Here is a 17,588-nt window from a genome sequence, read left to right as displayed (position 1 = left end):
CAATATGATAAATGTATCGTTTTGCGGAATTCTCAAACAAGATTATTGGCTATAATATCTTATTACTAAACTCGTAAAAATGTGTAACGACTGACATTTTTAAAATGTCACACTCTAAATGAACTCTTTGTGTAGGATGTAGCTGTGATAGTTCTAACATAGTTATTTATTGTATTTTTTTAGGTCACGTTGGTCCAGTGTTATTTTTAAACACTACTTTTATGTTGTATAGCCAAGAATACAATATATGGTTGCGTCTCTCTCAAACTGGTCGGAAGGAGAATGTTATTGTGAAATATAATTTAAGAGTTGTTTACGGTGTACCACCAGAAGTTAGCATTGAGTATGTTTTGTATTTTTAACATTATGGAGTGACTTTACCTAAGTGTCAAACTGATTCCGGCATGCATGTAATTTCACTATTATTCTCACCTATTAGGACGTTTGTAGGAAATAAAGAAACATAAGAAATATAAGAAATAGATATCAATAATTTTTACACACGCAGCTACTTTCCTATTGTTGGTTATGATGGCATTTACTTTGAAACACTGGATTCACACATCCATTCGTTTATTATTATTATTGTTAAAATTGTTTACCCAGGATAGCCTTTTTAGTTCCTTTAGTACTGCTATCAACGAGGGTCCTGCGAATTAGCCCATTTAAAGCTCCCATGTGAGGTATAAAAGTCGTACAAGCACAGCATTTGTTTAATTAGACGAACGCTTAAGATATCAATGTTAATAAATTATACTTTTTCTATGGGCAGAGGCAATATTAGTGTAGGCAATCCTTGATTCTAGCACATTACCTGCGTTCCAATGCATGCATTGATTTTCTTTTATACAGATGTAAGCTGAATTGTCTTGTGAAGAAAAATCCAACTCAAAAGATATCTTTTGTGGCCATGTGTCTAAACTGCAAAGACGTTACACCATATTATGAATGGTCAATGGAATCAAAAGAAGCTACAGCTCCTGAAAGTGTTGGCTATGAAGATGACACTGAATTATTAAAAAAAAGCGTTTTAACCAATATTCAAAAAGATAAAAATTTAGTTATCAAGCCAAATTCTTTATCAGCAAGTAAGTTTTCCATTTTGATCTTACCTTTTTAAAAAAAGAGTATCATTTAATTGAATAATTCCAGTTTTTTTTTATCACAGAAATACATAAATAATTCCTGAAATTGATATAAATAATGTGTGTTTTAATTAAGTCTCTTTCACTTAAATGTCACACTTCTATGTATCTGTTGCTTGAAAGAGTAAACACACCTTTGCATATTTTCTAGCTATACAAATATCGAAGGATATATTATTTCATTATTTATATTATTTCAAGGAGTGACAATGTCTTAGATTGGGAGCCCTAGAGTATGTAATGCTATGCAGACCCATTTGGGGTCTGCTCTCTACCGGAAAACGTCCTGCAACATCCAACGGCCCACACAGTGTGCTATTTACTTTCTTTCACATGTCTTGAGTTAACTTGGGCTATGGTAACATTTACTTGCCCGTATTGAATCGCTGTTAAGGAAATCGAAACCGAGAGTTTTGACCACTAAGCTACAGCTCCACACTTGCAAGTTTCCTATCTTGAAATGTTTTGTCATGTAAAAGATAAGAAAGAAGCTTTAGTTCTCTTAAACCAATTTTATATTTAAGTGTAAAATTATGACACAGTTTAAAATTAACAAGAAAAGTGTAATTGTAACTTGCGTTACTGTATTTTTTCATTCTAGAAAAAATTTATATTCTCAAGCTATCTGTATATTGGACCAAGGCAGATGCAGGGACAGAAGGTGGTGGCTTTTCAGAATATGCGTTTGAAATTAACACTCCACCGTATATGGGAAAGTACGCTCAATGTTTGTTCAATAAAATGAGTGGGAAAGCTTTAGACACTAAGTTTAATATACAATGTTTTGATATTCACGATGTTGACACACCTTTGACCTATTCTTGGTTTTATTTACCTGGAAACTCCACAAAGGATTGGACTGCATGTACATTTCCACGTCAAGGTAAGATAGAGTTTTTAGTATTTTGTGCAGACGCTAAGGCTGAGTCTAGTCTTGTTAACCTTCACATGATTTCGGGTGGCGTGAAAGTTTTTTAGGCCAGAATCACTAAAATTAAATTTTATTTTGCAATGTAAATGCTCATCCAAAATAAGACAAAGCTGTTTAAAAAGCATATGTTGTATATTCAGCTGTGCATGTTTAAAGAGTTATTGTGCGTGTGTGAAAAGTTGTGCTTCGTGTGCAGTTTGCACCCCTCAATTTAAAAAACTTCATGTGACCATAAAGAATTTTTTTAGCATTTTGAGGTCTTATTTAGGGTAAATCTCATTTCCACTCTATGTAGAGGCTATCTGTGAAAGGCCTGTAAAAAATTCACAGATTCGCTCATGGTAGATATATTGGTCATCATATTTTCTCCCAACACACCTATCTCTTGCATCGTTATTTCGTACATGCATAGCACTAAGCTAATATTTAGCAAACATTTCAAATAAATATATAAAGTATAATAGCCAGTGGAAATTAAGCATCAACTAGTCTTCAGATTTTCGCCTGTTGTACATTTTTCTCACAACAGTATTTTGCACATTCTAGTCCACCTGTTATCAAGTAACTCTACGGAGTCTAAAATAAAGCTGCAACGCAACCATTTTGAACAAAATATGGCTATTATTATAGATTTATAGAGAAATATAAAATAATAAGAACTCAAATAATAATAACTTAAACAAAGAAGGAATATGTAACATATATAACGCATTTTTATGTTATATAACTGTCAGTTAAAACTATTATGATTTTTGTTTTAATAGGACGTCCAGAATCAGCTTTGTTTACTTTACCTGCTGGTAACAGCCAGCGCCAGAATCTATTAAAAGTGAAAGTAATTGTCACTGATTTGTTTGGAGCATCTATGGATCCCTACCTGTTAGAAATTAGAGTAAGTATTATTGTGTTAACTTTGTTAATGTGTTGTTGTTCGCTAAATTATCATCATCGCCATTGTCATCATTAACATCATCAGCGTAACGTCTGTTTATATACATCCACTATTGTGAGCATCGACTTATCAACGAGGAGTCTTACTCTTTTCGCATTTCACTAGACCAAGGATAATGGAATGCTGAGGTATGCTCCACAACTAACATGAGCACCCAGTTTCTAACCACACAGATCAGTTCACCCAAACTGTGCAACTCACACTCTTATTTGGCAGAGATTGGACTATCCATGCTTTATCTTTAGCAGATAGGAAGATACCAAGTTTGTCTTTTTGTGCTAATGTATGCAAAAAGTGTATCAGAGGAGTTGAAGTACTGCTTGTAATTGTGGAAGAACAAATCATGTGGGTAAAACCAACCACAATAACACTTTAAACCGTTCAGTCACATGTAGACAAAGTAATTAGGAATGAGGGACTGAAAATTTTTGAATCGCCTAATTGATTCCAAGCACATAATAACAAAAGATAGGCAATCAATAGAACAAAAGATCTGTAATGTAGCACACTTTAAGTCAATGTACAAAGAATTGTTTTTTCTGTATTCAAATGACCAAAATAACGTGATCGTAATTCTTTTTAATAATTCAAAATTGTTTCTGAGCGGCACAATTTTCAAATATTATTGCTGGGAGAATGTAAAATAAGAATAAATTCAAGAAAATTAATAGTACTTATAAATTTGTAATCATTTCCTAGATTGTTATAAATTTACTTGTAATTTTAGGTTGATCCCAAACCAATTGATAGTGCTTCAGTTGATAAACTGCTTGACGAGGCGATGGACGATCCAGCTGTTATGGGAAGTGTGATGAATGGTCTACTAGACAATATGAAAAGCACACCGAAGGAGCAAGAATCAGTAATTGACCATTCAGCTGTAAGTCATCATCAACTGAGAATAAAATTTTCAACAATAGTTGATGTTTTTCTTTTAAAGGCCATCTAAATGAGACAAGTAAAATTCAAGAAAAGTGAAATTTCAAACTGCAGTGAAAAGTGCAACTGATCACTTCGGGTTAAATTAAATCCTGTGATGGCCTGTGAATGGCTGAATCTTTTGTGTTGTGACTGTTTAGATTTAAATCTTGCACCAGTTTAAAATCTCACTTCAGCCTATTTGAGAGAAGTAAAATCCTAAAGTCACAAAAAATCATTTAACAGTCTAAGTAACACACTGTGGACTGAAGTGAAATCAAATCTGTTTGAATTCACTCCAAGTTATATGTTACCCCGGCCTCTTAATATAACTATTTTTTAAAAAAGGGTTTTGTTTCTTTTCGTACCTCACAAGTTTTTACAATAAGATGGCACCGTAAGAAAGGTTCGGAAGATTCTGTTGTGATCTCCAACGTTAGTTTTCAAGCAGGGTAGCATGTGTACTTGTGCTCACCAACTCTGGCAAAATACACAAACAAAATTATGGCCAAAGACTAAAGAAAATGAAACTTCTAGCCTGTTGTTACATAAAAAAATAGCAAAATGCAATTTTATGGACAATTGTTGAAAATATTAGGGACATGGTAGTATTGATTAGTACTTTTTATAAATAAAATGTCATGTTTAGGTGAAAGACAAAATGGTAGCAATGTTAGCTCAAGTAAAAATTGATTCTCCTGCCGGTGCTCAAATGGTTGCTGGAACTCTTGATAATGCAGCTGATGCTGGTGAATCGATGAGTGAAGATGGAGTGGTAAATGTTTTTTTATTTACTTATCGCTTTAAAAAACAGCAAAAAGTTTTTTGGAAAGTTTGGAATAACATAAGTAATGGTATAAGTTTCTTAATTTCTTAAAAAGTTCAGTAGAAAGTTTCTTGATTATTTTATTCAGCATCCAGTTTATTATAAATAAAATTTTAACTAGTTGGGTTTTTTTATTTATATTGTCGGGATCTACAATTGAAATTTTGTGAGGATTTTAATGGTTTCTTTGGCTTGTAGGACCAAAAAGGTTTATACAAATAGCTTTAGAATTGAACGTTATAATTGCAATCTTATTCCTGCGTATAGAACATAAAAGTGAAAAAACAGTCTTTTAGGAAAGAGCCCATTTTCATGTCATAATCACCAGGGCTGACCAATTTAAATTAATCCAAGTAGTTAATTACCTGGTTTATATCATCATTAACTTCATAATTTACCTAATCATCGTCAACAACAATGAAGATTCTGTTGTATTAAAGAATGACAGATAAAGAAATGTTTCACAGAAATAAAAATGGCATACAAAGAATAAAGCAGTAGATCTTGATGACAAGCCATAATTTCCCGAGGTAGACTTTCCCATGTACAATAACAAGGCCTTTTAAAGGAGTAACAAAGGAGAACTAGGAGTAACAAAGGAGAACTAAGAGTAACAAAGGAGTAACTAAGAGTTACCAAGGAGTAACTAAGAGTAACAAAGGAGAACTAAGAGTTACAAAGGAGTGACTAAGAGTTACAAAGGAGTGACTAAGAGTAACAAAGGAGTAACTAAGAGTAACAAAAGAGTAAATAAGAGTAACAAAGGAGTAACTAAGAGTAACAAAGGAGAACTAAGAGTAACAAAAGAGTAACTAAGAGTAACAAAGGAGTAACTAAGAGTTACCAAGGAGTAACTAAGAGTAACAAAGGAGAACTAAGAGTAACAAAGTAGAACTAAGAGTAACAAAGGAGTGACTAAGAGTAAAAAAAGAGTATCTAAAAGTTACAAAGGAGTGACTAAGAGTAACAAAGGAGTAACTAAGAGTTACCAAGGAGTAACTAAGAGTAACAAAGGAGTAACTAAGAGTAACAAAGGAGTAACTAAGAGTTACCAAGGAGTAACTAAGAGTAACAAAGGAGAACTAAGAGTTACAAAGGAGTGACTAAGAGTTACAAAGGAGTGACTAAGAGTAACAAAGGAGAACTAAGAGTAAAAAAAGAGTATCTAAAAGTTACAAAGGAGTAACTAAGAGTAACTAAGGAGAATTAAGAGTTACAAAGGAGTAACTAAGAGTAACAAAGAAGAACTAAGAGTTACAATGGAGTCACTAAGAGTAACAAAGGAGTAACTAAAGGTAACAAACGAGTAACAACAAAGACTCTTTGGTAACAATAACTCTATGGTTGTCTTTACATACTTCAGTTAATGAAATGTCTATTACCTTGATGTTGACCACATATGAAGTGAAGGAGCCATTTCTTCAGTGCTTTAGTTCGTTTTATATAATATTACAACCTTTTTACGTTTTGCTCTCTTTTTTTAAACAAAACTGTAAAGTTTTGTGCATTTTTTATTATCCCTTTTCCTACTTATGTATCTGTACGTATTATAGGAAAAATCATTAACAGCAAGTGCTAACATAGCGAATTTCGCTGATGAGCTTACTGCAGAAGAACTTGCAGGAATTGCACAGAAGACTTTATCGGCAACATCAAAGTTTACAGCAAATGTTAAAGGAGAAAAGGTTGGGATTTGCACTTCGTAATCACAGGAAATTGATTTACAAATTATTTATTATCTAAATTTTTTTTTTGCTAGAGCATTTGTTAATAGAAAAATATACCTTGTTTGACTTTATAAGAATAGCCGTTTATCTGTATGTCACACGACTAGATCTTGTGCTAAAGATGCATAAAATAGTGATGCCTGAAATATTTATAATGGACAAAAATCTAATGCTCGGTGCATCCATGACAGGTGAACTAATGGATTTTTGTGCCGGCTATCGAAAAGTTACGTTATTAAAAGTATAAGAATTGAGGAGAAGATAAATTCATTATTTTATTTAGACATATTTTAATCGAATTCATTTATATATACAATAGGCTGCAGAGGCTTTAAAAAATGCGATGGCTAGTGAGTCAGTGTTGACATCAGGCGCTGCTGCTAATATGGTAGCTGGAGAAGCGGCATCAAGTATAAAAACATCAAATGGGGAAACCAAAGTTTCTTGTATCGATCCAAAAGATAAAAGTAATGACTTAGGGGGATTTGAGTTACCTGACATGGATGATGACGACAATGAGGGAGGCTGTACAGGTGCTTCGGTATGTCCTTACAATGGTTGCATTGTAGGATGTTTTTAGTGCATCAAGATGGATAATTATTGGATGGTAGAAAGAAATCGTATTTTTGAAGTTAATATTAATTGTGAAAAATTTAAAATTTTTAATTGTTGAAAAATTCTAATCGGAATAAACTCGGTTTTTTCAGATTAGAATATTCTAGTTCATGACATGAGGGAATAAGATAAGCGTATATGGGAAAAGTTTCTATTTTGTTTATTCACTTGCCCATTTCTTTATTTAAGAATTCGATGGGTAAAAATAGATTTGCATTTGATGAGTCATCCAAGGGAGTGATGGGTCCAACATTGGGGCTTGAGTTATCAGCTGGCTTAGGAAAGAAAAAGAAAGTGCAGAATTTGACAAAACCAATCCGACTTGTCATACCCAACATTGACCCCTTACCTGTACCTGAATCTCATACAGCGTATTGTGAATTGATGAGAGTTGTGCATCTAGTGAAATGTGATGTAAACACGTCCAGTTTGTTTTTAAAAATGAAACCAAAGGACGACAATTTTACTGGGAATTTATTTGCTTTCATGAACAAAGGTGAGTGATTCTATAAAAATACTGCAGGATCTTTGCTGAGTAATTCTGACAAAATTACTGGATTAAGATTTTGAAGATCCTAAGTCTGTTTGCGATCAATGACAAGCGAACTTCAAAAAGTTCATAGTCTATAATAAGAAAAGTGCCTATAATTGCTTGTGAGTCCAACTTTGAAATTCAGTCTCTGTTTAAAAAAATTACGTCCAGATTGCCAGTCTTGCGAAAAACCACAAGCACCTCCATGCGAACTGTGCTTCTAAATACTGTTATTGATGGAAAAAATATTAGCAATTATTGAAAATCAACCTTTTTTTTATTAGCTTATTTTAGGACTTCGTAATTTTCAATACCTTAAACAGAATAATATTTTGCTGATTGATTTCAGGAGCATTTACTTTTGCGGAATGCAAAAATGATGAAAATTCAGAAGAACTGAATTATGCAAATAGCAATCGTCAAATTTTACAAAATTGTTAAAAAATTTAGCAAAATCGTGAAATTTAATTCTTGCGAAAATTTATTCCCCTGAGGTATCATTTTTTTGCATATTCTTTATACTAACGTTAAATGACCTTTAAATTTAGGAATTGCTCCATCGCTAGTTAGTCACCAACATAACTGTACGTTACCCAACCCGTATCCAGATGGCTGGGAGAATATGACAACAGCTGCGCAGCAACATTTTGAAGAAGAGGTCAAATGGAGGTGTGTCATTTCAGCAAAGGCAATGGAAGATTATTGTGAAGGAAGGTATATCAACATCTCACGTTAATGCTATGTTATATACATCATGTGCTTGTATTTACTGTGCTGATATTACAGCCTCATACCTTTTTGAGAATGTTTTTGTTTTCGATATTTCGCAATGTAGCTTCCATTATAAACAGTTGACGAACTTCAATTACGTTCAAGAAGAATTTAATGCTCGTTTTTGTTCTTTAGGGAAATAATTATTTGCGCGAAAAATTTGCTGTTCTAAAAAAAATACTTCATTCTGTTTTAAATTTTTTTTATGAATTTGGCATTGAATGTCCTAGAGGCTAATCTTGGTAAAAACATTTTTTTTAAGAAAAAACTTTTTCAGTTGACAGTTGGTCATATTTTTTGTGAAAATAAACTTTTGCCAGTGCAAACCGTTTGCAAACGTTTCTTCCACAGTCACATCCTCCACTGAAGGCATAACAATTTTCCATGTGTGATCTATTCTTGTGTAACAATAGAAATGCATTTTCTTTAGATGGTGTGTTGGTATCATCTATTACACAAATTCTACTAACACTACCACCAAGTTAAGACCAAGAGATTATCCTGTTGAAGAAGCGAAATGTTCTAGATTAAACTACACATTTTACGCCTACACAAGGTCGTGTCTCTACTGGAGTCATGAACAGAAAAAATGGTCAAGTGAAGGTTGTAAGGTATGGTGTTATTTCGTAACCACTTTCGTCTTTTGTTATTTAACATGGGTTTTTACTGAAGCTATTTCCACGCTTGTGAGCATATCTTTGAAGCAGTGAACCCATATGGACATGCTTTGTTGTTCAAATAATTGAGTGTATCATTCTACAGCGTGCGATCGTAAAAAAATTAGAAATATATCCTACTTGCATGATCGTAAAAATACTGTTGTAAGAATTAGCCAATCAAAACTCTGAAAAATGTAAACCAGATTTTACAATGTGAATGTAGAGCGGGAAGAATTTTTTTAATTATTTTAGAAGTCAGTTAGCACAGGCACTAAGAATTCAATTTTAAAAGTATATAATATCCAAAGTAAAAATGTTTTTCTCAGACTCTGATAAGGTTGCAACAGAGCAATAATTTGAAAGTTTAAGCAAGTACTCGCGAAAGATAAAACAGTAGAAATTAACTAGAGCATTGTTACGACGGCATGGTGAGTTTAAAATGACGTGTAAGTACTTGAATGGAGCTTTACCTTAACTCTCAGCACTGAAGTTTGTCCAATAAAAGTGACACGATAACTGAAAACATTATTAGAAAATGAAAACGTTTTTTTTAATTATTTTTACTTTTTATTGCATTATTTACCCAATTCCTAATACAATTATAGGTCAGTACGGAATCGAAAGATAGTGAAACCGTTTGTTATTGTGACCATTTAACTGACTTTGGTGGCGGTGGTCCGTTTGCAGAGCCGCAACCAATCGACTTTGGAGCCGCCTTTTCTGGTTTTTCGAATCTTGGTGAAAATCCAACTGTGTTTGCGGTTGTTTTGTCACTGATCGTTCTGTACTTCATGATGTTGGTTTGGGCTCGTAGAAAGGATAAGAAGAACTTGGAGAAGGTAAGCTAAAAGCTAAATTTCACGGGTCCAAAAATCTTACGGTCTCGTTAAGGACATTACTTTAAAGACCCACAATCCTGTTCAAAAAAGTTTTTTAACTTGCCAAATTTCATTCTCAGTGATCAAAGCGGACTTAGATTCCACGGATTTCGAAGCTTTCGCGGATAATGACGTGGATTATTTTATTGTGTAGGCGTGCTAGTGTGACGAGCAAAGTTATATTGCCGCCAACACGGCTTATGTGTATGCAGTAACAGCGATTTTCTTGCTTGCCTACTAACTGTTTTTAAAAGTGACTTGCCAATTCTGTGAAGGATTCTAGACACTTGACATTCTTGACACTTTTTTATTAGTTTGATTGTTTTGTGATAAACTTTGTGATTTGAATTGTTTTGCAGTGAATTCAAAACAGTTTTACATGCAACATTTCGTTAAATGGCAAAAACGCTTCAAACAACATTTAGGAATTTTTATTATACTTTATTATTTATACTTATTATAATTGTACGAAAGAAGGACGAATTACATAGATATGTGAAAATGAAAATGCAATAGTAACATATCATTGCAATACTCTCTTTCCTATGTGTAAAAAGGGGATACTTGGAACCAGATACAATCTAAGGTTCTCTACTGTTATAACAAGATTTCTTATTAAATTAAAAGGTACACAATCCGAAGTATGAAAAACGGATTATAAAGCTGTGTCCGATTTTACAGATGTAACTATTTTTTGTTATTAGGCAGCAGTAGCAGAACTTTCAGATAATCATCGCGGCGACACATACTACTATGAAATAGCTGTTCAAACAGGATTCAAAACAGGTTCGACCACCACATCAGAGGTGTTCATCAAACTGTTCGGTGTGCAAAGCGACACACAACCAAGAAAACTTAGCAATCCTAACCGCAAATGTTTCAACAAAGGAGAAACAGACACCTTCTTGCTGGCTGTACCATATAGTTTGGGGAATATCAAGGAGATTGAAATCTGGCATAACAACACTGGCGCTTCTCCGGGGTGGTTTTTGATGCAAGTTCAGGTTAGTAAGTGAGCAGCTATGAGACATAAACAATTATTTAGTTATAACGCTTTTTTCAAAAATTATAGGGAAATTAAACTCATTGTTGGGGAATCACCTTTCTAATTCATAGTTTTTTAAGTTGTTATGGAATATATTAACAAGGATAAAAAAGCGCAGGAAATACTTCGGTGACCGAACACTGATCCTCTGATTAATTGTAGAAAAATTCTACCTGTTACTTCCACCTTGTAACGCTTTGACTTTCTCTAGATAACAAACCTCCAAACGTATCAAAAATTTCAATACGTGTGCAACAAATGGTTGGATGTTGCAGAAGATGATGGCTTGATCCACCGACGCCTCGAGAAAGCTGATAAAGAAGATCTGACCGAATTCAGTTTTGCGTTCGCACAAATGGCGCGAAAAAACCTCTACGATGGACACATCTGGTTTTCAGTGTTTACGCGACCTGCTGCAAGTACATTCACTACAGTTCAAAGATTAAGTACATGTTTCTCGCTGATTCTGAAAACCATGTTAGCAAATGCGATGTTCTACACCGGTGGTAAGTGGGATTTTTTTTCGTTGCCGTCATTTTCATCACAATATTTTTTTATCTTTATTCTACTTATTTTTTTGCTATCATATTTCTTTTTATAAATACTTATATCAAACAAAATTTCGAAAAAGACATAAACTTTGCAAAAAATCACCACAGTTTTTCTCCGTAGTTTTGACTCAAAATTTTCTAGTGGTTGAAGTATTTGATGTTATCTGTAGACGATGCACCACCTTCTGATGCGATCCGTATTGGACCTTTCACTATCTCAATCACTCAAATACGCGTGGGCTTTACAAGCAGTTTGATTGTTATCCCTGCCAATCTGTTGATTATAACATTGTTTAAAAAAGCTGGTCCAAAGAGGGACAAGAATGCAGAAAAATATAAAGAAGAGGAAGAGGAAGAGGCAGGTTCTTCTGTCCCTGTAGCTGCTTCCAACATTGACTTAGAAGAAGAAGGTAATGCAGGCGTTTTCTTTTAAACTTGGACCAGATGCCTAACCTACAACAAAAAAAGAGACTGAACCCAAACCCTGATTTTAGTGTTTTTGTGGAATAAGGTGTAATTTTTTGAAAATTGTTGTAGCCTAAAAGTGTTTTTATAAAATGGGTTAGCAATAGACACAACCCTGCGTAGTCCCAGTTTGGGTCGTAGAAATGGCGGAATTCGATAATTTTTGTTTAATTGAGGGGTAAAATTTTGCGATTGACCTATCTGACATCGAATTTATAGAAGAGCTATTAATTAATCGATTTGCCATATTTCTGCGGCTAGGGTCAAAAAAATAATTTCACGGTTTTTCAAAACATATTTTTTCCTGCAAAAATTTCTCCCAATATATTCATTTAGATCGTAATTATTTATTGTTGTTGTTTATTCAGGCAAAGCGAAGAAGCACAACAAGCGAGTCAACTTTCTTAAATCAATTCTATTTGCTGGACGGGAAGATGACGAAGATGAGAAAATGAAAAAGAAGAAGAACCCATTACCTCACTGGTTGATATATATCGCCTACTTTTTCGTGTTTGTCACTTCCGCTGTCAGTGCATTCTTCGTCATCCTGTACGGGTTTACATTTGGAAAGGAAAAATCAGATAAATGGATTGTGTCTATGCTTGTCTCGTTTTTCCAGTCTGTCTTGATTATCCAACCTGTAAAGGTATGTTATTAATCTGATGCATAGTTTAAGCAGAAGCAGACATTTTCTCATCAAATTTCTCATCAAATGTAAGGCTCTTCTTCTCGTACATTTGAGATTAAATTTCATACAAAAACAAATCTCACCACGACAACGTCACCCAAATGATTTATATACTAAAACGGACGTAAATAATATGGTGAAAAAAGGGTCGAAATGTTAGCTGCAAATGACGTAATTCTTCCTCTTTTATAAACTCTTTGAAATTCATTTCAGTGAATATTTGCTTCTGCTGTTTTTTCTCTTTTGACTTTTGTAGTATAGTTGCATTGACTAAAAGATGTTTTTATTTACATCGAATCACTACCATATCTTGTAGGTACTTGTTTTATCTGTCATATTTGCACTCATTGTGAAAGACCCAACTAAGGACGAAGATGAAAATAAACAAACTAAGAGGAAAAAAATAGAAGAGACTGGTAAATATTGTTTCTTATTGCTCTATCTTGTATACTGTTATACGGCCATCTTTGATTCTAATATACTAGGTTGTGCTCTATAGTGGTATATTGTGCACGCTTACTTATCATATTTTAACGTAATATGCCATATTGTGCTTTGTAATGCTATATTGTACACGGTTATCAAGCTATTTTTATTGTAATATACCATGTTGTGCTCTGTAGTGGTATATTGTGCACGGATACGATGTCATTTTTTATTTTAATATACAATGCTGTGCTTTTTAGTGCTATGTAAGTTGAAACTATTTGTTTTTAGATGAAGATGCGGAAGATTCATTAGGTGAAGATGATGACATCCTGAAGACTTTGAATACATTCAAAATGCCAGATGAAAGACGTTTGGAGGAATCTCGACAGCAACGACTAATGGTATGTTACAACGCTTTTTTTGTTTGTTGATAAAATGTTTTTCCACCTATATGTAAATTAGTGATATTTCGCGTATAATCGTATGCAAAAAAACGTAAAAATATTAGCGAATGTTTTCGCGAGTGTTATGCCGTAGAAGTTAGTAGATTTACTGTTATGTTCGAATTATGTATATGCATATGACCGGTAAATGACCGTTCCAACGCCCACTTCTGGATAATCGCCCATGCTCTAATAAACGCCAAGAGTAAAACCTAATCACCCTTGTGTCTATGTTCAACCAATCTACCATGTGTGAATAAACGCCCATATTCGTTATGCAAAAGATTATTAAAAAAGCAATGCTTTTTTAAACATAACTATAATACGTTCTTATTTATTCTTGAGGATATTGTTCAATTTTTCACTTATCAAAGATGTTCATGCACAATTTTTTTTTCTTCTGGAGCTCGGTTGAAAGGATTAACAACCCAAACTAAGATAAACGCCCCTTAGAATTATCTCCCCTTCTCAACTAAACGCCTAGGTTGACTTCAACTTTTTTAATTAACGTCCAGGGCAATAAGTGTACATATTATAACAAGTGATCCCTACTACCTGGCTGCTACAAAGACTTAGTTGAATATTATATAATTTAGGTAATTTTTTTTTACAAAGTGGTAAATATACAAACGAGTGTCAACCTTTCTTCTTTATATGTTCACTAAGTATTTTTTTCTGTTAGAGAACCGTTGTTGAAGTTCTCATATTCTTAAGTACAACATCGTTCTTGATTCTCTTCCTTGGTCTGCTTTGTCCAGAGAGTACCTACGTAACAAACCTCGTCCACTGTTTTTATTTTTACCTCTGCGTGTATAATAACAAGCCGTGTTTTCTATTTTTAGGAAAAACGAATCAAAGCAATCATCAGAGAAATAGTGGTACATCTCATGTTTGTTGTGCTGTGTTTGATGGTGGCTTACGCAGCGTCTGACCCGTATTCATTTCAATTATCCAACAGCGTGCGGAAGCAGTGTCAAGATAATGGCGTGTTACAGTCGTATTTCCAAAGTGTCTCCTATGCTGATGAGTATGGGGAAAAAAGAAAAGTTGTAAAAGCAGACCAAGTATGTACCTGTCGCTTACCCTTGCTATACCTCGTACACACTTGCTAAATCCTGCAGTTCCTTGCTATACCCCACAGGCCTTTCTTATACCCCGCAAGCCCTTTCTGTACCCCGCAGGTCCTTGTTTTACCCCGCAGGCAGTTGTTATACCCCGCAGGCCCTTGCTATATCCCACAGACCCTTGTTAGGTCAAATAATTAATGTCTCTAAGATGCGATGTAAAAAGAACTCATGAAGTGTACACATATCTTTATACTTATAATCTCAAAATTAAAAAATCTTATCATCAGACACCATCATTCCTATGATTTCACCAAACAATTTATTTCACGACGGAACAGAAACCATGATTTTTACTTTTTTTATATTTATTTATTTCAAGGTTTCAAATCGCCTTCAATGGTTTGACTGGATTCGGTATTCTGTGACCGAATATTTATTTCCCAACGGTTGGTACAATGGCGATAAAACTTATGAGCCAGGCTTCACAGCTGACACAGAAGCTTCGAAGGTTCTCGCCATGGCAAGGATACGACAACTGCGTGTAAAATCAAGTAAGTTAAGGGTAATGTGTGGGACTTATTTTTGGTGGTTAGTCCTAAGCTGTTTCATCCTGCGCAATATATTTAGTCATTAGAGGTAGAATTAGTATTTTTCCTAACGTAGCTTTCACAAAAAAGGTACTTTCGAATGAGTAGGTGACTTAGATGCCCTGCATAAAATCAAAATGCGATATATTAAAAAATTTTGCTGTAGGATTCTCGCTGTTTAAAAAATTTCTTGCGCTTGTGGTTTAAATTTTTGGGATTCTTGCTCGTTTGTATTAGCATGTTCAAAAAATTCCCCAGTGCGTTCTGCTATACAACCTATATGTCTTTTTCTTTCAGTGTCATGCACGAAACATCCCGTTTTTGTTGACCTGGTGGTTGAGTGTAACGCAGGCTATAGTATGGGAGTGGAAGACACTAATAATTATCACTATGGTTGGACGCCACCTATCAACCGATCCTTGCGCTTACAGTTGAGAAGAGGCAAAAGGAAAGCCATGTACTTAGGATTGGAAACGCCTTGGAGTTATCAAAGTAAGCATTTTTTTAATAATACTGCGTCCCTTTTTAAGGTCTTTCTACACTGGTATGTCTATTTTAAAGGTCCCTATACACTAGGCAGTGCATGCAGCCTTTAAGGTCGATAATACATACTATACTACTAAAAATTAAACGAGAAAAATCTCACCAGTGATCTGTTGAGCAGCATATTACCCAAAATGCTTTTGGAGGTTTCAGGAGAAACCAAAGACAAGCCTTTTAAATGGGAGTACTGGACAAACGTAATATAGAAAGATAAAAAAAAATAAAAAATTTTTTTTTTTAAATAGTGAACAAATGAGACGACAAAACGTCCTCTTTTTAAGCCTTACACGCCTTACAACAGACTTAACCTATTACTATAGCCGATTACGACATGTTTTTTGTTCATTTTAGGTGCCGCGGAACTTAAAAGTTTCCCGTTCTTCGGCAAGTTTGCAACATATAGTGGATCTTCCTATTCCGTCAACATTGGTCCTAAGAAAAAGTTTGCAAAGGCTATCGTTAAAGCGATGAAAGATAATTTCTGGGTTGATCGCTATACCCGCGCTTTGTTCGTTGAAAGCAACATATATAACGCCAACACGAATCTGCTGTTAATCGTGACCATGTTACATGAAATCTTACCAACTGGCGGGTGGAATTTTTTCACTAACATTCAGTCGTTAAGACTTTATCGTTATGTCGGAGGTCTCGGTTCGATTATTATGCTGTTTGATTTGGCTTTTACCGTCGTAACCCTTGTTGGTTTGTATAAAGCGATCAAACATGGCAAAAGACAGGGATTCATGGCATACCTGTCCAACCCATGGAATTTTCTGCACGTGGTTGTCACGCTCTGCTCACTTAGTGCCATCGTTTGCACCGGAGCACGAATGCTGGCCGTTAAATGGGCAACTGCAGAATATAAGGAGGAACCCGAGCTTTTTGCAAGTTTCACGTATGTTGGCCAACTTGAATTCTTTATCATGGCTTTTATTGGATTTGTGGTGTTCTTTACCAACTTGGAATTTCTGCGCATTTTGAGATTTAACAGACGTATTGGTTTGCTAACAAAAACGATGTCCATAGTTGGAAAGCCGTTGCGTTCATTTGCGTTACTCTTTATGATCATCTTCATGGCGTATGTATCGCTCGCGCATTGCATGTTTGTTGATAAGCTACCGGCTTATTCAACAGTTGGGAAAACCTTTGTTTCGCTCACGAAAATGTTTCTAGGTAAATTCAAAGTTTATGAGTTCCTTGATAATGCTCCTGTCATTGGTCCAATTCTGTTCTTCTCCTACATGCTGGCCATCCAAATGGTGCTGATAAATATGTTTGTCGGTATTGTGTGCGATTCGTTCGCTACTGTGAGGGAAGAAGAAGATAACACAGAAGAAGCAAATGTCTTGTCGTATATGGCGAACAGAGTTAAAAAGATAGCTGGTTCTACGACAGGTGTGTAGTACTTCTTTATTTTTGTTGATTTCCGGTCCAAAATAGTTCTCTGGAAAGTCACTAGGGAAATATTTGTGCTTGTTCCAGAATTATGGATTGTTAAGTTGGTTCCTAATAAATTTAGATCTCGATTTGACAATATTTTTTCAACTTAACGAGGTACTTACTAATTAACTTTTAAACAGCAAGGTCATAATGCGAAAATGTTTTCGAAATAGCGAATGTTTGCAGTAGTACTGTTGGCGTGGATTTTTGGTCAACTATATAAGCATCAATAGTAGTGATTTTTTTATTTTTAAAGGGTGTCTTTTTGAAGAAGGGGGTGGTCTTCTTTATTGGGGGTTCTGGCACTTTAGCTTTCTATAAAGTGCCACAACTGAAGTAGATTTCCACTTGATATTTGCGATAAGTTAAAATGTAA

General features: G+C 34.6%; 1 protein-coding gene across 1 annotated transcript in view; it reads left to right on the top strand.

Moving 5' to 3' along the window:
• The window catches only part of LOC130648710 (uncharacterized), a 34,107-nt gene that overhangs the window by 14,741 nt on the left and 1,778 nt on the right, over positions 1–17,588 (top strand). Inside the window, exons 13-34 of the mRNA XM_057454781.1 lie at positions 184–343; positions 853–1,088; positions 1,747–2,028; positions 2,841–2,968; positions 3,756–3,908; positions 4,596–4,721; positions 6,326–6,457; positions 6,819–7,040; positions 7,304–7,610; positions 8,195–8,360; positions 8,848–9,028; positions 9,682–9,915; positions 10,659–10,958; positions 11,211–11,505; positions 11,721–11,960; positions 12,384–12,661; positions 13,020–13,119; positions 13,421–13,533; positions 14,418–14,639; positions 15,022–15,193; positions 15,527–15,721; positions 16,124–17,167. Of these exons, the coding sequence (XP_057310764.1) occupies positions 184–343; positions 853–1,088; positions 1,747–2,028; positions 2,841–2,968; positions 3,756–3,908; positions 4,596–4,721; positions 6,326–6,457; positions 6,819–7,040; positions 7,304–7,610; positions 8,195–8,360; positions 8,848–9,028; positions 9,682–9,915; positions 10,659–10,958; positions 11,211–11,505; positions 11,721–11,960; positions 12,384–12,661; positions 13,020–13,119; positions 13,421–13,533; positions 14,418–14,639; positions 15,022–15,193; positions 15,527–15,721; positions 16,124–17,167 (5,286 nt within the window). The remainder of the gene's footprint in view (positions 1–183; positions 344–852; positions 1,089–1,746; positions 2,029–2,840; positions 2,969–3,755; positions 3,909–4,595; positions 4,722–6,325; positions 6,458–6,818; positions 7,041–7,303; positions 7,611–8,194; positions 8,361–8,847; positions 9,029–9,681; positions 9,916–10,658; positions 10,959–11,210; positions 11,506–11,720; positions 11,961–12,383; positions 12,662–13,019; positions 13,120–13,420; positions 13,534–14,417; positions 14,640–15,021; positions 15,194–15,526; positions 15,722–16,123; positions 17,168–17,588) is intronic.

Source organism: Hydractinia symbiolongicarpus, chromosome 7, assembly GCF_029227915.1.
Source record: "Hydractinia symbiolongicarpus strain clone_291-10 chromosome 7, HSymV2.1, whole genome shotgun sequence".
NCBI lineage: Eukaryota > Metazoa > Cnidaria > Hydrozoa > Anthoathecata > Hydractiniidae > Hydractinia > Hydractinia symbiolongicarpus.
Note: the sequence above shows the minus strand (reverse complement) of the source record. Positions and strands in the feature narration are given on the sequence as shown.